The following is a 25,810-nucleotide window of genomic DNA, read 5'->3' as shown; positions in this document are numbered from 1 at the left end:
ATTTTTTTTTTTTTAAGCTTTCCAGGTATTTTTTTGCTTGACAGCTGAGTTTTACTTCTAAATTCCTACAGCAAAGAATTCTTTTTCTGCAAAGTAGATATGGCATAGAGATCACCAAAGACCTATAAGCATCCCACCTCCTTCCTCATTCCCAGTACTCTGTGTTGGTTTTACTAGTCATCAGTGTTTAAATAAAGTTTAGTAGAATATCTGTAACACCTGTGGTAGAAAATTGCTCCGTATTCGACAGCATTAGAAACAGCAGCAGAATTACTACAGAAATTGCATGGCCTCAAGTAATTTGCTGGGCACAGAGTTAAACAGGTACTGTTTTTCTAGACTTCATTGTGGCCTTTAATTACTGATCAGACACTGAAATTTGTATAGTAAAGTTTTTCTTCCCTTGAGGTCTATCTTTCTTTTTAACCCTAAGAGTAGAGTTGTTTCAGATCCCCAGTCCAACAACACCATGACCTGATTCCAGCAGAGAGCGTAGAGCAGTCCCTTCTGCCAGAGGTGGTCACTCTTCACCATCATAAGACAGTTGTCTTGGTGCAGCATCCCTTGATCTTGGCAATTTTATCTCAGTCCTTTGGATGCCAAGAGAAAAATGGAAAATCTGTAGAGCACAGATTTCTCAGGCCCACATGCATGGCCTGTGAATTTGTGTGACAGGAAAGCTGTGATGTCCAGATAGACAAACCAACACTTTGTTGGAAACTGCATTTCCAACAACTGGAACAATTACAGCATACCCAGCAGGATAGGACTCCCTTCAACATATTTGAATAGAAACAACACAAATAACAGAAGATGACCACAACCATTTTTGACTGAGTACTACTTAGAAGACTAGCACCTGAAAGCTATAGGAATTAATTTTTTAAATGCTTTTTCCACCTGGACAGCAACCACACCAAAACAAGGAAAGTTGATACAGAAAGAAGGCACAGACTTAAAAAAAAATAGATAAAAATAATAAGTGAAGTAATTAAATCTACATTGTGAAGGATAGTACCAATCATAGCGTTAGTGATTCCATAAGAGTCTCCACCTTCACATTTTTCACATCTTCAGCTACAGAGCAGGTTGCAAACAAAGGCGAATTCTTAAGAGGCAAAGCAGGAAAAAATTAACTAAAGGGTAGAAGTTCATTTTGAATCCAAAGCCAATAACCCTGAAAAACAAAACCATAAGTTTCCTTCAGCCAAGTACTTTTATTGCTTAACTTGTGTAAAATTGCTCTATAATTAGAAAAAGAATGAAATGAGATTTTAATATTTTGATTATAATACATTATTAATTTCTGATAAGAACATTTGAGGGACCTAAAAAGTTTTTATCTTTATGAACAGATTTGCAGAGTTAAGTAGCTTGACCAACAAAAGAAATGTTCAAAAACTAGGGGATTTTAAAACACTAAAAGTATGCACTTTAGGGTGCAAAGCCAGTTCTACTTGCAGGGTTTATAATGTAGCCAACAGCATGAAAGGAGAGATGAACTGAGAGACCCATGAAAAGGATTCTAATGCCACAATGCAAACTGTTCTCGAGGGTGAAAAAAAATTAAAACAGATAATTTACAATAAATGTGAGCTTGAAATAATTGCATTACAGCAGTATCCAGAGAGTTTCTTACACTGTCTCTTGTGTTATACCATGTAGAGGGTTTTTAACATCAATCTTATTTAAGGTCCTATATATACCATACAGTAGGATAGTCATTTTAGCAGTATTGAGGGTGACTCCTAGCAAGATGGCCTGGATAGAAACATCATTAGCCAAAGCATCTGCTCTTGGCCAGTGGCAGAGACAGAATATGAAAACAGACAAGCTTTTGATTATATACTGTAAGGCCAACAGACTGCACAGAGATACTAGTTTGGGTCTCAGTGGCCAGTTAATGCTGTCAGAACAAGTCAATTAATCTTCATTTTGTTGTGTTCAAGCTGGCCAGGCACAGCCAGAGCCACACTGCTGCTCTGCTGGGGTAGTTCCCTGGAGTTTATATCTCACTATGAAAGCAGGCTGAGTGGAAAGGACCAGCCTGTGGAGGCCCATGAAGGTGGCTAATGCTTTCTCTTGTGTGGATGTACTAGAGACCCCTTGTAGGAGCAGGAGCTCACTCGCTGGGTTACTCTGGTGAGGGCACGGCAAGGAAACAGACATGGGGGAAGAGGAAGTATCAATGTCTTTCCAAATATTTTTCCAAAGTCTGCTTTAAATACATGGAAAGCCTCTGAAACTGAGGAACCTTATAATGAAATAAAGGCTCTTTAAAACATCACAGGATATTTCAATCAGTGGGTGCCATGAAATAATAACACCATGAATTAACACTGTCAGAGAAATGTAAAACATCCAAAAGGTGGGGCCGCTTTGAAGGACCCTACCTGTGATCACTGTGCACAAGCACTACATGAAGATGGGAGCACTTGTCCATGGCAGCAGGACAGACCCAAGAGATGAGACAGGACAGAGTGTGTGTGGGGGCTGTGTGGAAACTGTCTGAAAAGACCAACTTGCAAATCCAAAGCACCTGTGTCCCTCAGCTGAGGGCACTCTTGGAACCAGTGCTACTGGAGGATCACAGGGCACCTTGTGCAGGCCAAGGGAAGCCGCTGAGCCACAGGAGCCAAGACAGGCACTATCTCGTTGCAGTTTTTCAGGAGAAATCTGCATGGAAGAAATGAGATGGAAGAAAATCATTGCAGGGCTCCAAATGGAATTTAAATAAGTCTGTGCAAAGAAACTCTGGCTCACTCAGCTTTTCACAGTGCTGATGTACTGGGATCTTCCAAGACATTTTTCTGAAGGAAAATTAATAAATAGATAAAACCCCTCACCTGAGGGCAGTCGCAGGCTGGTATCCAGCAGTCCCCATGATGGCACAATGAGCACCATGGCTGCAGCTCTGCACTGACCAGAACTGGGACCATTCTACAGCACTCAGGCCAGATGCCATGGAGCAACTCGTCCTTACCATTAAATCCACCCACCAAAAAGGGAGGTGGGGTGAGAGGAGGCACTGTTTCCCAAACAGCTGTTAGCACAAGATGAAGACTGGTTCCAGCTCCCAAGCTGTGCCCAGGACTTGCATGTGAAGGCAAGAATTGGAAAGGTTTCTGGTGTGATTTTGGCCTGAATCAACAGCTTAATGCTACAGATGGGACTGGGTACCAGTGCTCAGGCACTGCCATGCTACAGTTCATCTATATACTAAGCTGTATGCAAAGACCATATCAATCTTTACTGGTAGATGCTATATGGAGACCAAAAACGTTCCTTGGTGTTAATACCCAACTCCAGCCATTGCTATAAAATAGTGAAAGTAACAGAGAAATATGAAGAGGCAAAACCAGTGTTAATTTTTTTCTTTTTTTTTTTTTTTTTTCTTTAAAAATTCTCTGTAGCTTGAATAGTTAGCTTGCTAACCAATAAATTTCACCTCTGGACTTGAGGAATTAGTAGAAACTGTAGCAAAAAATAGACCCATGTGATAGCCTGAGGAGTGTTCCGAGAAAACAAGCAAGTTATGTCTCAGCACACTACCAGAGTCACTGCAAGGTCAATATACCTGAAACGGTTTTATTGGACTTCCAAAAAATTTGAATAAGGTCCTTCCCAAAGACCCACAATAATCAAAGGCTAGTGTTAAGGAAAAATCCTCTATAAAATTATGTTTTTCAGGGTAGGAGGAGAAAATGTAGAAATAAAACAAATGCCAACTTTCATATGGAGGTTATGTTACAGAACTGTGCCTTTCAATGTAGCCATAAACTGTTTAGAAGAAGAGGCAGCTTAACACAAGTGAAAACTTGGTGATGAGGCAGTGCAAAGAAAGAAAGATGAGGTTCAACACTGGACAGCCAGAGGGTGTCAGGGGGACACAACTTTCCCTGACACAAAGAGCTTCCAATCAGCAAGTAACATAAGCAGCATAATGAGATTGGTAAAAGGACCACGTAAGCACTCATCTCATTTTGACCGTTCCTGAGGGCACAGCAGAAGGCAGCAGCAGAGCAGGTCATAGCCATGCTCCCAAATCAACAACACTCTTCTGGGTAACTCTAAGAATATGTCTGGAAAAAATAAAAGTTATAACCCTGGCAAGGTAACAAAATTTATTTTTAGACAAAATACAGCTCTTAAAAACATCAGTGGTAATGGAAATTTCTGTATGAGACCCACCTCTGCCCTTATTTATTAGTAAGTCAGTGGCTATAATAAAATAGTATTTAATGGATTTATTCTATTCAACTGACCTAGAATAGAGTGATTTTAATCTCTTCTTCCCTGGTTACATCTACAATGCATCACATGATCTTATCTCCTTATCTCCAATTATGCTCTTGATCCTACTTTTCTAAACAGCAGTTTCAATGTCTGTTTCCTGGAACAACCAAGATTGCTGTTCCTTCTGCAACATCTCTACATGGGAAGGATTCGTATTCACAGAGAACACCGCTTCCTGGTGGAAAATTATTTTCGAAGACATGCTTAGGTAACTGAGGTGCAGCACCCCATCAGGCAAAATATGATCTCTCAAATAATCTTTAAGCTAAGCAGGTATCTAAGAAAGAACTAAACATAGGATCCAAACACAGGACTTCTGTTCCTCTCACTATTATTTCTGAACTCTGTTGAAATTCAGAACTCTCTTGCTAGAAATTACCATTGCTCACAACAGCAGAATTGGAGCAGCCCAAGTCACAGATGATTTGCAGCTGGATCCCCACATTTTTACAAACAGCTGGACCCTTGTATCCCTTGAACATTGCAGGCTTAAGCTACATCTAAGAAACATGCTTAATGTAAAGACTGCAGAACCTGGCAGAGATGTAAAATGCCACCTGCTGCATTTACAAAGTTTATTTGCTTTAATCCCATATTACTCAGTACAAGGAGATATGTGTTAGTTATGCAAGATTTGTTCTGGTATCAGAAAACAAAAGCATGTACACAGCTCACATGAGAGTGGGGAGAAAAATGAACATTTTCCATTAGTAAATACAAAAACAAGTGCACCTTTTGTCTTCTGTTTAAACAGCATCCAGATTGGGCTACTTTACATGGCATTCCTGGAGGAAGGATGCTCTTGCAGCATGTCATGTCAGATCTAGGCATGAGCCCCTGAACAACTTGCCACAAGTGCTATGAACTCTTTGTTTTCTGTATTCCAAGGGATGTTTTTCCTAGTTTGCTGATCAGTAGTATCTGACAACATCTGAAATCTAAACTTCTCTGCTTGGAGAGGAATGACACCAGGGGTGGCTACATCAGGCTCGGCAATGCGAGAACTTCCTCCCCTCGGAGTGCCGTGCCCGGCTGGCTCCCGTCCTGGCCACTGACCAGGCTGCAGAGCAGCACTAATAGGCATTTTAGGTTTTGTCCTGCAAGATCTCTGCATGAAGACTGTTCAGCAGAGAGGCACTGCCCCAGTAAACATCCTCTCTAGTCCACGTTGAAAACATTCCACACAAGCTGAAGTACACATTAATCAGGATTCGCTTCCAGAGCAATCCTGTTAGCTTTATTAAGCCTTCAGCATCCCAAGAAAAACAGTCAGAAGGAGAGCAATCTGGCAAGCTGGGAGAAGAACCATCTTTCCCCAGTCTGCCCTTCCAAAAGAACTGATCTATTATTACAAAATACCTCTGCATGCAGCAGCAAGACATGAGAAGTGTGTCAAGCACAAGAAAAATTATTATAAAAATTTGACATGACAGATAAACATAGGAGACATTAACAATGGCCAGTTTTTCATAGCCTGCTTAGATCCCTTGGATAAGAGTAGGCACATGATTAACCAAAAATTCTAGCCAATAGCTGATGTTATTTCAGCATTTTTCAAATGCTTCTACTAGAGCCTTGTCAAAATAAATGGTGGATTTGTGCTGTATGTGCTTATATGGCAAGGTTGATCCACAGTGATACTGTTACAGTGTTGTAAAGCATAAAATCTAGTTAATGGTTTCTGCCAAACCATGAATCAGTTGCAAAATAGTGACCTAAAGTATGTTCTTTTTTTCCATTCTCTAATATTTCTTCACAGCACAACCCAAACAATTGCTCATAATTAAACTGATTGGAGGAGCAGACACTGGCAGGAAATACACTGCTGGCACTGCTCCAATAGCACTTCATTGTATTGGATTTAGAACAATTACATCAGTTCCTTTCATTTTGCAGAAAAAGAGGAGGGGGGCTGCTTTTTATCTTTTGCTCTCTATGAGCAAAATCAATGTTTATCCAATCTCCTGAAGCAGATTCACATTTTTCATGAACAGTGTTAAGTGCATCCTTGAATAGCCTGCTGCCTTTGCCCATCCTCTTTGCTTTCTGTATGGATGCTTTGTATTATTAGTCAGTATCCATCAGGTATTTTTTGAGGAAAACATAAGTAGATTAGCTTTCAATAATGGAAGGACAGCAAATGAAAAACATATTATACATATTAAACACATGAAAAGCAAGCAAAGATAGAGTGAAACTGGAGTCCACATTTAAAAATAGGATGACTTCTGCATCCATGGAGCAAGAGTTGTGGGCACATATTAGAAGACAGTAACATCCCACAGCACTGTAGGGAAGCTAAAGCCAAGTTTTGCTATTGAACAGACTTATATAGTTTGAACAAAATTTAAACAGAGACAAGGGGTTTGCTGATACCTGTAGAAACAAAGTCACAAGAACACTGCATAAAACTGAAACTGATCCTTCTCCTTCACAGTAGTTTTGTACCCCAGGCTAGACTTAACACCCAGTATTTCCTACACAGAAGCACTAAAAAACTACTACACTAAAAGCATTCAGCTCTATTCAGAGTGGCTACAGGTCACAGTTCTGCACACAGATAGCAGCCATATTTAGGAGGTCCTTCAGCCAAATGAATGATCTGTATTGCAAGAAGCCTTGTTTTCAGTTCCCACAGCCACCTTCACAGATTTGTCTTCATTCTGCAGTGCCTGGTCTCCTGGGAAGCTGATAGAGTAAGAGGATGGCTTGTCTCTACAGCAGTTTCTTGCTCCCAGCAGAACACGTGCAACTTTGGGCCTGCACAGAGGCCAGTCACAATCTGGCAGTCAGTTAGATACTCATGCATTCAATTAAAGTGCTTTTTCTCTCTCACATGCCCAGCAATGTAGCCCTTCCCATGAATGGCTGTGAATGGACCTTTGAAGAGGTTCTCACAGAATGAATGTACCTCTGTTTCCCCCAACTGCTGAATAGAGGGCAAACTTGTTTCAGAAATATAATCTATATTAGTAAATTTATAAGTGAGATCTGTGCATTCATATCTCATTCTTTACCCATGCAGACTTAGAAACAAAATCCAGAGTGTTTTTGTGGGGGGAGGAGGGAGAAAAACCTACTTGTGAATAGACTACTGTGCAAGAAGTGAGGAAGATAAGGCTTGAAGCTTGCCTTCAGCTAATCCTTTTGTTTCTTTGCCCTTCTCTTTCATGGTCCTAAGTCTTGTCTACCTGTATAAACAGCTCCCTGGGAGCCATAGCTGTGGCTGATACTCCTCAGTATTACTTTAGTAGTAAATCCTATAAATATTAAATATCACTTAAAATAAGAACTTTTCTATTGTAAAATGAGATTACAAGTCACAGAATCAGAGCATTGCTGAGGTTGGAAGTGACCTCTAGCGATCATTTAGCCCAGCCCCCCACTCAGAGGATGGACAGCTACAGTGTGCCACTCAGGACTACAACCAGTCAGGTTTTTAATGTCTCCCAAGAAGGTCAGCTCCACAACTTGTCTAGGCAGTCTCTTTCAGCATTCAGCCATCTTCACAGCAAACTCTCCAAATCTTCTTCCTGCAGCCCAACTTCAGCACATAGCCTTTCCTCCTTTCACAGGATACCACTAAGCAGAGTCAGTTTCCATCTTTACTCCCATCTCTGTCCCAGTCAGGTAACATCTCTGTCTCTCTCACTCTCATTTTAATGCTGCAATCCTTTCATCATGTGGTTATTTGCTGGCCTCCCTCTACTATCCCCATGTCTTGTACTGGGAAGCCCAGAAGTGGACACGCCCCCCCCAGCCCCACCAGGAGTGAGCAAAGCAGAAGGCTCCCCTCCCTCAATTCACTGGCAAAGATTTTGCTGGTGCAACTCAAGAGGCTGCTGGGCACCTGTACCAAAGGACACACTGCTGGCTCACATCAACTTCATATCTGCCAGGAATCCCAGCTTTTCTCCTGCAAAACTGCTTCCCATCTGATCAGACTCCAGAATATTCTAGTGCTTGGATTCACTTCTTCCCAGGTAGGGGACTTCATACTTACTCCTTTTGGTGATCATTGTGTGGTTCCTTGTCATCATTTCTCCAGTTTGTCAAGACTCTCTAAATGGCAGCCCAACACTCTGGAGTATCAGCCACTCCTCCCAGCTTTATATCATCTACAAAGCAAGTTCCAGACCCAAATAAACATGAAGTAGATTGAACCATAAGAAGCTTGGATGGAAAAATTTCTTTACAAAAATGTTTGTCAAGCACTGGACCAGGCTGTCCAGGGAAGTAGTCACCATTCCTGGAGATACTTAAAAGTTGTGTAGATGGGGCACTTATGGACGTGGTATGGTGGTGGACTTGGAAGTTCTGGATTAATGGTGTGACAATTATCTTAGAGGACTTTTTCAGCCTAAATGGTTCTGAGATTCTAAAACAGGAGCAGAAGTACATTTTGGCCTATGTCAGTACTGGGTTATAGTTGCACAGCCCCAAAGCTGCTTGAGGCCATCTAGACTTGAGAATCACCATCAGCTCACCTGTCAGAGGCACAGAGGGGCCACTATGCAGAAAGACTATTTGTCTCGTTTGTGCTGCATCATGCCATTCTCATTCATGAGAATAAATCAATTACATGGGAAAATGAAGGAGAAATAGCAGCTGCTTGTTGCAGAAGTGCAGCAGCTCTGAGACACAAGTAAAACATCAGCATTTTAAATTGGATTTTTTTTTCATTTTGTGCACAATCTCCTTTTGCAGTTTATCTTTCTGCATAAGAAGTAGGGTGCCTGCTTTCTATTTATAACTTTGCTGGGAAAGACTCAGTGTTTTGGTTTTATTAGAACACTGTTAGAACAGAAACATTCCAGAGGCCCAAACTAAAAGACAAATTCACATTCATGTTTGTGTTTCCCTTGAGCCTGTGCTCCTTAGCAGAAACACTTGATGGGCACAGTGTAGTTTAACTGCTGGACTTGTACATTTGTAACTAGCATATCCAGTGCCTTTTCCAGCAGATAATACTGTATGAGTAAACACTGACTTGTAGCTATTGTTAAATCATAATTTGAATTTCCAGATGAGCCAGGATGTCTTTTCAGACAAGGAGGATTAAATTTAGTTTCCTAAACAGATATAATTAAATAATGACGTTCTTGAAAGAGAGGGATGTTCTGCTCAGGTTGAAGATGAAGATTAGCATGTGCCAAAACAGTTTCCTGATTTGCCAGCAAATTTCCTGAATATTCCCAGCCAAAGGGCTTAATCTGTTTCCTATCTGCAAAGGTGGCATATTCCCACTTCCCCTCTTCCTACTCTTTAGATGTAAAATGGTAAGAGCAGAGCAGCACCCTGCAGGGGTTACAGATACCAGAATGAGGAACCAGCAGTGACACAGTAACCCTAATTTGTATTTAGGACACTCTACAAGACTGAACACTTCTGTCCTGCAGACAGCTTTGGTACATACTGCCTTTATAAACAAGATCTGTTTGAACATTTACTCTTCGAGCCACATTGTTCAGAGCAATTCTATCTTCACCAAGAGGAGGTTTTTTGCTCTCCTATCTCATCTGCTTTTTACTTTTAAATATCTCTTTGGAGCAAGACTTAGATAACATGATATCTCAGACATAAGACAAAGTTTGGAAGTACACAGAATACTTATCCCATTCTAATCAACCACCTGTTGGCCTCAGGAAAAAGAAAAAAGAGGAAAGTGTTTCAGTACATTTTGGATTCCATTCTCCAGGTGAACTGATATGCTAGGGAGAGATGTGTATGAACATGAAAATATATCCTAAGGCAAACAGTTAAAGATTAAAGTTAGGCTTGCATTTATTTGGGATTTTTGAAAGTAGTCACATCTACTGATTTTTGCATTCTTACATTGCTTTTTGTATCTTGGTTTCATTCACCACAGGCAACAGAAGTCCCAAATAGTCATCATAATTTTTCCACCCAGAACTATGAAGTCCAAGGAGAAAACCCCAGAATCTGTGAGCGAGAAATGCCATCCCGATCTTGGCAGCTCAGCTAGTCATCGCTGTCAATGCAGCTTTAGTGACAAAGGAATAGTGCTGGCAGAGTGCCGTAACCACTTCACCAAACCAGACAACAAAGAGATTTGAGAAAAGTCACCATCAGAAGTGCTGGAAACAGAATGTGTTTTGTTAGACTAATGTTTATTGGAAGCACAACATCACCAAAGCATTACTGAGGCAAACCAAGACTAGCCAGGAAACTATCACTTACGGTATTTTTCATATTTCCAGTAACTTGACCTCCTTTTTTTTTTTTTTTTTTCAACTGTAGAGCAAGCACCAACACAAGTGCTTTATACTGGTTTCTTACAGAAACCTTACCTGCCTAAGAAATGCCCTAATATCATCCAGCCTGATACTCTGGTTTGTTTCTTTACAACATTTTGCAACATCTCTTTGAGAAAAGACTCTCCCAACGTTGTTATCAGCTTGAAGAAGCACTGTCCATCTCCTGCTTTACTCCCAGAACAGAGCCCTGCCAAAGAATAACTCTTGCAAGATATGACATTGAGTGTGAGAGTCCTTGTTTTCTTTTGGCCAGTCTCCCCTCATGAAAGACTAACTGAAGAATAACCTTGACAGAAAACACAACTAAACATTGACTGGAAAAAAATTAAATGGAACTTGATTTTTAGCCATCTTTGTCCTGGCCTGATCAAGTCAGTTCCAAGCTCACCCCACACCCCCAATGCTCAGAGCCAGGAAAAAAGTTTGTGCTGCAGGGCTTGCTGCTCTTGCTCTAATTGACAAGTCTATTCTTCCTTGAACTTAACACTTACTTCAGAGTTTGATTAGGAACTACACTTTAATTTGCTTTTTAATTTGCCATGGCATTTTATCACTCTTATAGACCATCCTTGGACAGGATTGGAACTAGTACAAAACCTTTTGTTTTCAGGCACATGGATTTCAGCCTTATTTCTGCTGTTCTGAGAGGTATGAATAAATTATGCTATAATTTTTCTGACATACATTGTTAGCTAGATCTCTCCAGAGATAGACACAGCTGGTGCTCCATTCTGAGACTACACATGAGAGTTTACAGAAAAATGTTTCCTTGCAAGTTAGTATCACAACAACCCAATGATGTCTTTCTCCTCTTCTATTTTAATCCAACTGATTTTATCTCCAACTCTACCTTCCAAACCATGTATACATCCAAATGACCTCAGTTTGGTAGGCTCATGCACAGGCATTTAATTGCAAAAAGCCCAGCATCAAGCCCCAAAACTGAATTTTCCAAACCATCAGTTGATGTTCATGCAGCTGCCTAAAATACTGCCCATCCAATAGGTTCTTCTGAAAATTTTTGGTAGCTTAACAATCATAGCATCATCTTTGCAGAATTTATTTTTTTTCAGAGTTTTAATTTAATTTTTTGACAGCCAAATTAGATCACTCTGCCTGAACTCAAACTCCCTCAACATCATTTGACTACTCAGCTGAAAAGATTTGCTTTTATTTATGTAGTACTGGAGACCATATCTTATACCCTAGAGTTCAATAACACAGCATTTAGGGCCAGAAACTGACTTATATAAAGACCATATGAAAAGACATCCTGGACACAGGAGGCCATATATCTAAGTCAAGCAAAAGATTCCTTAATCTCTGCCATTTTGATAGAAACACTCCAGCTGGAGAAACGCTCCCCTTTTTAGTTTGTATTGCTATTTAGGAAATTCCTGACTAATTGTCTACTTCTCCTAGTGTTTCACTGCAGCATGGCCTGTCTGATGGGTGGGGATAAACCCTCTTGCTGCTGGGGGTGAGCTGTGGCAGCTGTGACAGACCTTGTTCTCATGAAACCAGCCCTCCAAGCAGCTGCCTGCCACCCCTGCCAGCCCCTGGCTCTGCCCACAGACCCTTTTTGCTACCCTCTGCCTCCAGGGGGGCAGTGTGCCCCAGCCCCAGGGCATCTCCCCTGCAATGGGGGAGAGGTTGGTAGTGGCAGCCTGGTGGTGACCCCACAGCCAGCTACAGCCCAGTGAAGTATTTGGGCTACTACTGACCAGGGTTATTTTACCAGATGAGATCACTGCAACATTCTTGGAGAGCCTGCACACATTATTGGAAACAGAGCAGGAGCTTGGAGGGGAGGAGGAGATCTCTCACATGGAAAGCTTTAAAGCTACCAAATATAAAGTTCTCACTCAGGGGCTGAAGTTTCCAATGGTAATTAAGAAGAGCTTTTCCATTAGCAAGTGCTACATTAAAATTCTTTTGCATCATTAAGAATGAAATCCTCCTCAGAAAACTGGAATGATTTAATAAATCCCTGATAAGCTAGAGGAGTTGGAGGGGGAGGGCAAAAAAAAAAAAAAAAAAAGAAACAGAGGGAGAAAAATGAATGCCCTGAATTGTGTGTAGATAAGAAATTATTAAAAATTATTTCTTCATTATTTCCTCTACTAGGTAAAGACAGCAAGTGTATAAAACAGAAGTCCCATGCAGAAGTCTGCATTGACCAAGTGACTTAATCAGTGGACTGAAGGAAGGCTTTCTAGTGTCTGAAAGCATGGTGATCATGCTCATGCTCTTCCCAAACATCAGCAGAACTGATGAGGCATCACCTCCCAAGAGTCACTGCCAGGTCTCTCAGGAGAAGAGCCAGCTCTGCCTATGTGGGGCCATAAGCAGGAGCTCCAGCCAGGCTGGGAGCTGGGGCTTACACACCTTCCTCACCATCTGGCCACAGGAAGCATCACTTCAGCTCTTGTTACAGAGCCATACAAAACATGGGCTGCAAAATTCAGTTTGCTCATTTTAATAGGAAATGCTGCAGAGCTATTGTACAGTTCAGAACAGCTATATTTGCAAATACATTCTGTGAGGAAAAAACAATAGCAATGCATAGAAGCAGCCTCCACTGCAAGCATCTTGCCTTCTTTAGGCGTGCCCAATTTATTTGTGGTTTGTTTACTACATCTCATTATATTTTTACAAAATAAATTACATTTGATTTAACATGAATGTCTATGCTTTGGCCTTAAGTTCCAATATAATAAACTGTTGCTCTGGCTTCATTTCTCACTGGATAACTGTTCAAAGAACTAGTTACTTATTTTTCTTTATTCCAGAAAGAGCTACTCATGCATAGCCTTATTCAATTGTGTTCATTTAGAAGGCAAATAGGAAAAAAAAAACCCAAAACACAAAAACCACCCCACAAATAAACAAAATAACCAACCAAACAAAAGAAACCCAAAACAACCACACCGTACTAATGAATAGCTCATGTCTTTTGGAAAAAAACACTTATCTTCCTCAGATCCATAGGACACTTGAAAGGAAGAGAAACATGTCAACATGGTATTCAATTACTTCAGTTTTTTTAATGGTTTAGGTCTTGAGGTTGTGCATGATCTGCCACTCTCCCCTGAAAGACACATTCACTTCCTTTGTGCCAGTGGATCCCAGGACGATCAACAATTGGAAAACTCAAAGGAAACAGGCTTGCCAGGTGCCTTGCAGAATACATGTGACTAGGAGCAACACAGAGAGGAACACCCTTGTTACCTGGGTTTGCTACTGAAGGATCCCAGGAATGCTCAAGAGCTCCTACAGTATGAGAGCAGTAAGGTGATGGGATTCTCCACCCCTCTTCCATGGTTTGCATTTCCTGAATGTGACTAGAAATGACACAAAATTATATGATGATCCATACTTTGCATACCCTAAAATACCTTTAGTGCACCAAAAAGGTATGAAAGTAATAAAAGCTAGAAGTGGAATTTCCAAACCACTCAGGAAAATCCCAAACAGTGTTTCTTAGCTTGAAATAAGCTCATTAATTTGGGGTGGGATTCCTTCTACTTAAATTAGCCATCTGAAGATTAGTTGGCTAGGGCTGAGCTAGTCACTGCAGGATCCTCAGCATCAGTGGAAAGCAATGCACACCCCCAGGAGATGGGATGAATCACAGAAACGCAGCGATGCTTTTTTCCAGAGCACCCGTCCAACAATGTCAGGAACCTCTGAGCCAGCGTTTGCAGCTTTATGTTAAACCCTGTCAAGGGCTCCATTACAGAACTCTTTCCTCTGTTAAAACTGAGCACGTTCTCCTGCACTGTCTTTCCTAGCTTGCAATGTGCTATTTACCCTCAGTAAGCCCTTTCTTCTGATCCCGTAAGTGCTCACTCCTTTGAGCATTACTGATTTCTTTTGCAAAGCCATGTGGTCAATCTCAACCTTTGTCCACATTGACTGATCCTTTCAAGGACTTTCAGGCAGCTTCTAAGGCATGACATCCCTTCAAAAGCTGAGCCAACTCTTCCATAGTATATTTATTCAGGTTTCCACTACTATCTCGTTTATTACTGCATCTATCATTTTTCCAAGTCTAAATTGATCAGCACTTTTCTTAAGCTTACCAGTGTCTTTCTGGAAAAGGCATCCATTATATATTAGATAGTTTCAGTCCTCTCATGCTCACATGAGACAAGAGGACTCCAAGTAGCAGCTTAGCTCCTTCAGTCTTTGGTGGACATTACATAGCCTAAATTACCTTATTTCGTTAGTTTGGTCTATAAAGCTTCAAATCAGTGTTGCTTAAAGTCACATCCCCTCTTGCATAAGCAGATGTGGAGTTCCTCAATGTTTCATATTTACAAGCCTGTTTTCTTCATCCCCACTTGTGTCTTTTCATATACTTCAATATTTTCAATTATTTTTAAGTTATAGAGATATTTCTTTAGCACGTGAACTCATTGTCTTTAAAAATAGCCCAGACACTGCAAATTCTTTCATAGATCCCTAGGTTCCCATTGTTCTGCCTAAAGAACAGAAAGATCTTAGAGGTCTTTTCCAACTTAAATTATTCTCTGTGACTCTAAGATTTGGAAGAGCCAGGATCAAGCCCCAAAAAGAGGGGAAAAAAAAAAAAGGTAGATAATTTTCCTTCCAATTGTTGTAAAGATCATCATGACCCCTACAAAAAGCTCCACATCAGCTTTCCCTGAGGACAAAGCTATCACCACTCCATCTGCCTCCTCTCAGAAGAACAAATAATACTGTAAATGCTGACAGGGTCTGATTTATAGGTTGGGGTTTTTACTCATATTCAACTATCCAAGTGCTAATAACACATATATTAACACTCTCATACTTAGCCAGGATTCCAGCTAAGTTACACAATTCACCTTCATGCTTTCCTATACCCTTCCAATACAGAAATACAGTTTGAGTACCCCAAGATGCAATTCGAACTATTTAAACTATTTCAGTTCACCAGAACAACTAAAAAATTATGAAAAAAAAAACAAACCAAAGATTCCTTTAGCTTCAGGTCAGATACCACTTCATTTGCAACAGAAAAATTCTGAACAATTATTTACCAGAGGACTTAAAATAGTTCAATACTATCAGCCATCCAGTATTTTTGTGCAAGTTCCATAGAATTCAAGGTGCTGCCTCATCCATTTCTGAAGAGCTCTCTTTTCCTCTGCAATGTTCGCATTTTTAGGAAATGTAAGTTGTTGTTTTTTCCACAGAGATGAGTAACCTACCTGCACTGTTGAAAAAAAAGCAAGCAAATAAGTCAGCCATCTCTTCCACCTTCATGTCTGCCAACAGGTTATTCAAATCCAGCAGAGAAAACAAGTTTCATTAGGGAAGCACATTTTCTTCCCTCTATAAAAGCCTACTCACCTTGCATAAGTCTATAAACCTCCTAACATCACCTCCCTGTCAGAACAAACATCTAGCTAAATACCTCTTCTCCAGGGTAAGCTCAGCTGCCACCAAAGAGCCTGACAATGGGAAACACCTGGAAGCAGTTAGGGCAGCTCGTGTGCAGCAAATGAGGCAATGCTCATTTTCCATCCCTGTGGTTATTCCCAGAACATTAAGAGCAAGTGCTCAGCAATGTGTCTGCTTGCCACATCCTCAGAGGAACACACCTAATGCTAGAGCCTCTGTCTCATGTGCAAGCTGTGGGGTGCTGCTAGCCCTGTCAGAACTGTGGCAACCATGGATCCAAACCCTGCTGCTCACTATGGTATGGCATAGCTGCTTGCATCAGTTTATTTTTATGAAATGCATTAGTTTTTAAATTAAGATTAAATATAACCTCATTTGTATGCTTTTGTAAAGAGGCAAAGCTTGAATTACTGTCATCGATTGCATTGACATGTAACAAGCTCACAATATACCTTAACTGGAGCTGAGGATCCCTAGGCCAGGAGGTATCACTAGATCAATACAGATTTCATCTGCAGATTGCAGAAAATTTGTGGAAACTTTCCCATTTTGAAGGCAGCAAAACAGAAAGGCAGAAAGCTGAAAATGAAAAAGTAAAGGAGCCAGCTTTCCCAAGTGCTAAATATACATTATTCACTTAACATGGTTCCCATGGCCATAGGCTGTCCAACCCTTCTTCCCAGCCCATCACCTCTGCTCCTTCACTGTGCAGGACAATCACAGAATAAACAGATGTAAGAGTCTAGGCCACACTAAGTTGTAATTGAATCAGGGTCACCTAGCAGGCTGATGAATTTATTATCAAATCCTGTTGTTAAAAGGAAAGAAAGGTAATAAAAGGGCAAAAAATGCATCTCCAATGATGAGATCACATAAAATCTCATGCAACTGAATGAGGTGGGGATGTACTTGTAGGGCTGATCCTTCATCCGCCATTTACGCTGGCACCAAAGAAGAAATGCTTTTGAATTACAGAAAGATGGATACTGAGTACCACTAATTTCTTTACAAAAATAGTTCACTAAAACTGAGCTACCTATCACTTATCCACATGTTCACAATATGCCTTTTCATGAAGTTCTTCAGATTCCTCCTTGGGTCACAGAAGTATACAGCATCCATTATTTATTTTCAGACTTTTGTTGTCAGTATGAACTGTGTATCACAGGCAACAGAATTTTGAAAAGTCTCTTAGTATCAACCTAAAGCAGTTAATTTTTGGAAGAAGTTAATTAAGGTATAACATCTGGAGGCAGATATAAGCTTTTTAACTGAATGCCCAGTCCTATTTAATTTACTATTAATTTGGTTTCCAACACTGGATGATTCTTTCCAGCCAATAAATGAACTTTCCCACTTTACCAGTCCCATCCTCCCCCATTTTGCAATCACTAGCAAGTCACAGTAATCTACTTTGTCCTTGGGCGTTAGCTTGGCATTGGATTTCCCAGAGGCTGGTCGTCCCTCTAATATTTCTATAAAGTTACAATGTAGGCATACAAAAATTCCATAAAATTGCATAATTAATGAAGCATTAAAAATACAGTTAAGCTCAGACTGCAATATAAAAGGTGCTTTAAGTAGGTGCCAACACTACCTCCTGTGCAGGTGGGTTGCTCTTAGGATACAAGGTACTGATCTATATATGTACCCTTGCAAAGGAGTTATATTTGTCCTCCCTACATCCTTGAACATCAGTCTTGTGGTTAAAAAAAATGTACCAAGAATACCCCACTGAGCACCACCACCTCTTTCAGTTAAAGTATCCATGCAAGTGCCTAAATTCTATCATTTTCCCTTCTCTTGCTTACAAGTAGAGATGTTTCAGCTATCATCTGTAAATACTGAAAAACTATCCAAGGGTGTTGGGGGTTTCAAAAAGCACTAAAGTCATTCTTATCTATTTTAATGTTCTAGGAAATCAATCACTGGATGAATAGAAGCAACAAGAGAGGTGAAAAATGGAAAGATAAAATAGTGCAACAGAGACTAATGCTTCAGTAAGTAATCAGTAAACACTTCTGCTGATTCCCAAGCCAGGTAGGACCAGTTGATCATGGCTTTCTACAAACCTTTGTACAACTCTAGTGTTGAAAGAAATCCTGATACAAATGGATTTTGATTTATTCAATAATCTTTTGAGTATTGTTTTTCTGGCCAAATCCCACCCAAGTCTTTCTGATTATTACCAAAGAGCATTTGAAAGTTCTAGGGATTCTGTCACTACTTACCAAAGCATCTATCCAACCATGCTACAGCATTCCCATTTGAAGCTGCACCTTTTTTCCAGTGAAATTGAGCTATTAGCTATCCTTTCAATGAATTCATGCATGGCTAGAGTGTTTCACTGACTAATAGAGCAAGTGAATTACTCTATGCCTTTTATACATGGTTTATAAATCACAGTTTAATATGGAGAAAATAACTGTTGACACACAATAATTAGATATAATTTCATATGCTCTGATATGTGCAATTTAGTGTTTTATTAAACAAATACAGTAGCTAACCAAAATCAGATAGCGATAACGGGAAATAACATTAAAGCCTGTGTTCCTATGGTAATTATTGGTCATCTGAAATGGCATATGTTCTAAAACATAACACAGAAAATTACCTTCCTGTGAAATAAGAAATACGATAGAAATAAAGTTAAGGGACATGTTTATTTCTGAGCTTTCTGCAAGCAAAATTGCTTTGATACAAAATGAGTTCAATGATACAGTGCTACCATCCACTCAAGCAAAAGAAAACCTCACATTTACATGAATGCACTTTATATTGATATTCTTACAGAATAATAGTTCAGATATCCAGAATGTGTCTGGCCTCATTGAAAGCAATGGCACAGAAATGCTGCAAGGTATTGGAGTATCATATTATTGGCAAGTGCTTAATTAACTCTGTGAGTTCTTTGAGAGATGCTGTATAAATAAGGGTACTGTGAATGTGTGTTTGTATTCCTTAGTAGTTTTGACATACATCATTTAGTGTTTGTTTAATTAGCTCAAAATGTGTAATTGTGTCTTTTGGCTTTCAGTATTCTCTTTTTCTTTTTTAAAGAAAAATCATGAGGTATCCTTTACTGTTAACTAATGACATAGTGATAGGCCTTTTTTATTGAGGTTGCAGACTTACTGTACATTCAGTACACTGTACATTCGGCAATTATTTTTAGTGTACTTTCTACATGTTACTGTGTACAACTGTTAGTTTACATTAGAACTCTTCCCCTTCTCACAGGATATGGCAAAACAAAAAAGAGTCTGACAAAAATTATACACATAAAATAAGAAGACAAATACACAAATAAGGCCATCTGCAGAATTAAAAATCCACCTCTTGCAATATTTCACAGTAATTTCTACATAATATTTTACATCTTATGAACTTAAATATTTAATGCAAAAGGATAAGACCTTTATGGAGCCAATCATATTATCTCTTCAAGGACTTGTCTGATTTGCTGGCTAGTGGCCTTCTCTGGGGGGTTGGAATTTTAGAAGGCTTGGCGGATCCTGGCCGAGAACCTGCTCGGGGTGTCGGCCTGCTTGTAGCAGGAACAGTCTCTGACATATCTGAGCACACAGACTGGATTTCTGAAATGTCAAAGTCAGACGCGTCACTGCCGCGGCGGCTGCTTGACCTGCTGCCAGCCTTGCTTCCTGCTCGGCTACCAGGTCTGCTTGGAGTTCTTCTGGTGTCTAGAAAGAGAGAAGAAAACCACCAGGATTAAAGGTAAGGATGGAAGACTTGTGCAGGTCTTTCCTAGGTATTTGGCAGCCCCAAAGATTCCTCGTTGCACAAACTAAACTTTAGATGTCTGCCAGGCAAGCTAAATGATGCTGTGTCTCACACTAAAGAAAAGGAAATGCAAGATCAAATGCTGACACATAGTTAATTAATCACTAGCACATTTTATTAAAAATGCATTATCCTGGTAGCTTTTCTTGACTTCCTAGACATGCACTGTACCTTCACTCAACAGCCAGAGCCTTTATTTCCCTTGCCATTTTCTCAGATATTAATTAGAAAAAAAAAAAAAATCAGTATCTGGTCTCTTCATGCATTCATGATTTCTAAGTATAGGCATCTTGGAGATGCAAATGAACATCCCAATATTTAAATGTGTACCCCTCTTTTTTAAAAAAAAATAAAATCCATACAGATGAAAGCAACTAAACAAGGGCAAAGTAGACATCCTGCCCAACTGATGGGCTGAGAAGATGAGCTCTCAGCAAGCCTGCTAAGTAAAAGCCTGCCCAGACAATGTGCCATGAAGAAAAAACCACAAGGAATCTTAAACAGAAAATAATTAATGTGGTTTTTCATAATTTTCCAATTACTTATTAAGTATTTTTGATCTTTACAAATCTGGTTCCCAGTATGTATGAAGAACACTATGTTTGGAAAGCACAGCTTCACTGCTTTCTATTTTTGTATACTTCTTTAAAAATCTCTGTGGGATATTCCATTAATAAGGTAATCTACAGCTGCTCCCTGCAGATCTTCCAAAAGAAATGGACAGGTCATGACTAAGTGAGCCTTTTGCTCCATCCCAATTGAGAATAACTTGAATACTGTAAAGAACTGGATCCTTTGAGTAAATGCTTCTTCCCTAGTTCCTTGGGCAGATACATTGGAGGTACCATTGTTGAGAAGACTGCAGTCATGAATTCACACATCCAGAGCTGAAAATGTTAATGGAGGGCCTGATTATGTGCACTCTCAGCAATGGGCAGACTGTACAACTTCCCACTCTTCTGACATCTCTCCCTTGAACTCTAATGTGACCTTAAGTATTCAGGTGGAAAACAAAGCAAGTGGTAGGTCAATCTCTGAAGTCAAGACACTCACCTGCAAACTGAGCTCTGACTCTGGTAGCTGCTGTTGACAGGATGCCACTGTCTTCTCCTGAGTGGAAACCCTTCCCTGATAGATACCCTGGCAGTCTGAGTTTACTTCCTTGAATTGGTGTTCCCTATGCAAACCAAAAGATAACAAAAAAAAAAAAAAGCTTTTTAACTGAAGATAAGGATCAGTATTAGAGGCTACATAGCTTAGAATGTGATCGTCATAATATTCACTGTGAATCTGAAATACTGGTTTAAGCCACTTTGGGCACAATTCATAATGTGAAGTTTAGAATGTTCCTTTAGCAGTTTGCATTTGTAGTCCAAATGTAAAACAACAACAACAATAAAATCATTTTAACAGTCTGCTTAACATTTTAGCATCTTTGTGTGTATTTCAACACATATGAAGAAAGAAAAAACTACCTTCTTATAATTAGTCAAGCAGGTAAGATTAGTTGATGGTACATATTGAGATTTTATGTCTGCATAACTTGACTTTCCATGATTCTGGCTGTAGTTATAGGTGATGAAAATATTATTAAAATTGAAACAAAGCTACCAAATTTCAGAAACCTTTTGCTAGGAGGAAAAAAACCCAAGCCAAAACAAGAAAAACAGAAAAAAGGGCAGAGGACAAATTGTAAAAGTTACAGTTGTCAATATACTGCCTTTCAGTGTCTCTACTACACAGTCTTACCCTGCCTGCATTCTTAGTTCTGAAATGAGCCTCGATTTACAATCTGCCCAAAATCAGAAAATTTCTTTCACAGCCACAAAAATTGAATCATCAGATCTCCAAATGACTATCACTCACTAAATAAGAGGTATATGCAAATAAGAGGAAAACTACAGTATTCACAGTAATTTAATAACACAAAAATACTACATCAATATTCAAAAATAAGAAAACCAGTGCAGTGATGAATGCAGTTTGTGGAGTGGCCTGGATTTCAGGATCCTGCGTTCTGTGCATTTAATCCCCATACAATTCTAGGTAGAGTTAGGTACTGAAAACCAAGATCCAGAGAAGTGTGTTGGAAGCTGCCTTGAGCTAAGAACAGAGCAGAGGCCTGGCAGGAGCTTACCTGGCAGTTGCCAGTCCAGACCACTTCTGGCACTTCTGAACAAAAGAGTGCTGTGATGCTACAGAGCAATCTGCTGGCTCTGACAGGGCAGGTCACAATATTAAACTCTCATTAAAGCCAAGTACAGTGCTTGACATACAGCTAGCCCCTGGGAATCTGCTATACAGACACTGCTTGGGAGGGTAAGGAGAAAGGGAACACTGTTACCTCCACTGAAGCTGCTACACTCTGGGCAAGGCACTGGGAGAGAATCATCAGTGTGAAAAATAAAAACTAGCCTGTTCTTCAGTCTTGCCCTAAACTCAAATGCAGTTTACATAAAAAATGAGTAACTGCTCTCTTGGGCAGTAAATGCTACAGAATGCCTTAGAAATTCACTGAACCTACTCCACCCTAACCATTCTGTTTATAATCTTAAGCCACACTGGTTTACATAAAAGAAACTCACTGAAACTACTGGTAGTTGGAAGAACAGATAAGAAATACAGTGCCCCCCATATGAAATCAGGCCAGCTGCTTTCCTGTCATTGTAATTCAATGAAAACAACACCTTTCCATGTCTATAAACCCTTTAATGCACCATCAATTAATCTTCCACTGCAGCTACCAGCTAAGAGATGAAAGACAATGCAGGAATATGTTAGAAACTGACAACTGACTAAGCTCTGTGCTGTTAATCAGTCTAAGCCACAGCCCCGTGTGCTTGCAGTGCTGTACCCACAGACACACCTGCAGTGTGCACAACAACACGCACAGGAGGAGGGAGGAAGTTTGTTGTGCATCTTTGAGCAAAGCCATGCTGAGGTTATGGAAACTTCACATCAGAAGGTGTCAAATGAACAGCAATAGGCACCAAAGTGCAGATTTGTGAACAGAAGATACAACAGAGGGGGTGGTAGCACAAGCTCTCGATCCAAGCCAGGGCAAGAGTAACTCCAACAAATGACACATGAGTGTGCAGCCTGATCCAGCTGCAATCTTTTCACTGACTGTAATGACATTAGAGCAAACACTTTGGGTTCAAGCCCCTTTAAATTTTGTTCATACAGCCTAATTGCCAGCGTAACCCTAATTGCTATACTAGCAATTTCCATGTAAGCCATGTTTTTCTGTTAACTCATCAAATAGCTATCCTATTAGAGCAATGATTGGTCACTACCCCCCCAAACAAAACTTTCAGTTGCTGTAAAGATTTATGTATCACAGCCAGACTTTTTTGCCATGTTCTTCACTGTGATTGGGTATTTCTATATTTAGTGGTTTTGCACTAGAGATCATGATTAATCTCATGTCTGCAGTTCAGAAACATTATAGTACTTAATGAATTCAAAGTAAACAATTTTAGGAAAGAAACCTGCAAAGTGTATAGAATGTTTTGTTTTTCTTTAAAAAAAGTACTCTTTGTACTCTTCCACATTTACTCAACCATTTCATTCCATGCTTTTATGATTTATTAAGCATTTGAGCTTTAAACATTAGCTCATTGAGGCTGTATTTTCCCAAAAATTAAAAAAAAAACCATGAAAAATAGAACAAAAACAAAACAAAACAAACTTGTGGGGGAAAAAAAGTAAGAAATAACTTGACAAAGATCTAAAATAAAGACAATGCATTAATATACACAGGATGTTGCAGCTCAGAAGCACTCAAACTCTAGTGGCTGTTAGTGATGTGACAGTTTTAGTGAAGGAAGTCATTAGACTAGAATTTCTGTCCTTACTGTACCTCTGCAGATGACCCTTGATAGTCTGAGGATTCTGGTGGCTTAGAAGGAGTTGATGTTTTGCTGTTTGTCAACCATGGTTTACCATAGTTGCGTGTTAAATGATGTGGTGTCTGTATGAAACAATGGTAAATCAAAATATGAAGGACAGTAGAGGAAAACTACATCATGGAGAAGGATACCCGGACTTTCAAAATCTCAGTAGAAATAAAATCTAAGCAGAAAAAGTTAATGACAAATGTTCTAAAATGAAGAGATGACAGAGTTTATTTTTCAAGTGAAATGAGAGTTTGTGGATCTTTCAGAGCAATTCCCAAACTGCCAGTTAGTTCATGTGGCACCTTAAATGTAGAAATTCTTCTACTGCCATGTTGCAAACAAACAGTAGAGAAAACATATTGAAAACACTTCTCAGATCCACCCCAGACTATGAAATCAAATGGAGGTACTTTTCCTCCATCAGCTAGAGTAAGCACCAATATTACTGGAGCAAGGAAAAACCCAAGAATTCAATCTATATCCCATTTGTTAACCAGTGCAGTTTTGTACTTTTCTCCTTACCTTCGGTGTACTTGTAGTAACAGCTTGTGGGGCAGCTGCCTGGCCAGCTTGACTTGACAGAGAAGTAGATCTGTTGGGAGAAGCACCTCTTGAAGAGGGTCGTGATCTACGGCCCCTTGGTCGGAAAGCGGCCATGCTCTGACTGGCACCATCTGCCAAAATGAATTTTTCACGCAGCTCCACGTTTGTCCTCCCTTTAGCTGTAAAGAGAGGTGTTCATTGACTCAGATATGAAAGCTATCACAAGGCTGTTTATTGCCATTTTTGCCATGCTAACTCCAACACATTTTAACAATAAATAAAATGCATTACTGTGTAATGCATTTATTTTAGACACAGAAGAATTATGTGCAGGACTCACTTATTCTAATACTTTATGCCAGCAGGAATGAACCACTGTCAAAGGAAGTCAGCATGATAATGGAATGCTCAACGTGCTAAATCACTGTTAATCAGCTATTAATACATAGACACAACCTGATGGGCAGTTTTGCTAACTCTACAGCTATTCATAATAAATAATACTTGCTTGGACATTCTAGAAGAAATTACAGGAAAGCAGCAAATATATTTATTCAAAACTATGGTGTTATGTAGTTTGGCAACATGCAATGATGAACATAACACCCAAACTATGATGAGGTAATTGGTGGCTAAGCACTCACACATACAGGACACACATACAAACACACATACAAGAGAATGTTCTGCATGAATAAATGCAAGACATGTTAGCATTTAACTGTGTCAGTGTGAATGGCAATTGTTTTTGAAACACTCTTCAAGCGTGTCAAAAAAAATTAGCTTGCAAAGCACCAGCCCATGTAGGAACATGTTAAGCTAAATATGATGGGTGAAGCATATAGCTAAAAGTATACATATATTAAAAAAGCGGGAAGGAAATTAAGAGAGAGAAGAAGAGGAGAAGGAGACAAAGAGAGGGGTTTGCCAACCTATAGTAGGCTGAGTGGTAATTGAAGAGTTTGATTCCGAACGTAACATTTTACTCCCGTGATGATGAACTAGAAAAAATGACACAGGACATGGGTCACATTAAAGAAAATCGTTAGCAGGAGAAGAAATCAAGTACAGCAGCTGCATATGCAAGAGACTTGGAGCACCAGGGCAAAAGACAGGACTTGAGCAAAAGCTGTCCCTAAGTGTTCTGAGGTGAGTTCTCAGAGGTCCCCTAGGCAAAAAAGAAATGGCACGTGGACAGACTCGGCTACAGTCCCAAGTATACTTGTGTAGCAGCGGTATTTATCTGCTGACATAAAGAAGTAATACAAGCTAAAGAGATTTTATATGACTAGGTGCAGTACTTTTAAAACTGTTTATGACAACGGTTCTTTGCAGTATGATTCATCTGAATACACGAGGAGCACTTAGTGGAAATGCAACTTTGCTAGATGAAGTGGTTTAGGAAAAGTTTGAACCTGCATCACTGATTTCAACCAGGCAAGGATTAGGTAGCAATTCACAACATCCAGTGATGTTGATTTTACAGAGTATTCTTACACGTATTCTTTAGATCCACTGTGTTGACATCTGCTCACATATACCCAAGAAAAAGAGTCCTCCTTTTATTCCTTTCTACTT

At 39.8% G+C, this 25,810-nt stretch overlaps 1 protein-coding gene across 5 annotated transcripts in view; it reads right to left on the bottom strand.

Annotated features, from left to right (window-relative positions):
* Positions 1–18,633: 18,633 nt before the first annotated feature.
* Positions 18,634–25,810, bottom strand: part of DST (dystonin) — a 292,214-nt gene continuing 285,037 nt past the window's right edge. For all 5 annotated transcript variants that reach the window (XM_053938621.1, XM_053938622.1, XM_053938616.1 and 2 more), the window contains 4 exons: positions 24,212–24,411; positions 23,653–23,763; positions 20,844–20,967; positions 18,634–19,690 (listed from right to left, as the gene is read on the bottom strand). In XM_053938621.1, the coding sequence (XP_053794596.1) occupies positions 19,425–19,690; positions 20,844–20,967; positions 23,653–23,763; positions 24,212–24,411 (701 nt within the window). In that variant the 3' untranslated portion in view covers positions 18,634–19,424. The remainder of the gene's footprint in view (positions 19,691–20,843; positions 20,968–23,652; positions 23,764–24,211; positions 24,412–25,810) is intronic.

The sequence above is a fragment of the Vidua chalybeata genome, chromosome 3 (genome assembly GCF_026979565.1).
Source record: "Vidua chalybeata isolate OUT-0048 chromosome 3, bVidCha1 merged haplotype, whole genome shotgun sequence".
In the NCBI taxonomy this organism is placed as follows: domain Eukaryota; kingdom Metazoa; phylum Chordata; class Aves; order Passeriformes; family Viduidae; genus Vidua; species Vidua chalybeata.
This window is presented reverse-complemented; position numbering and strand designations above follow the sequence as displayed.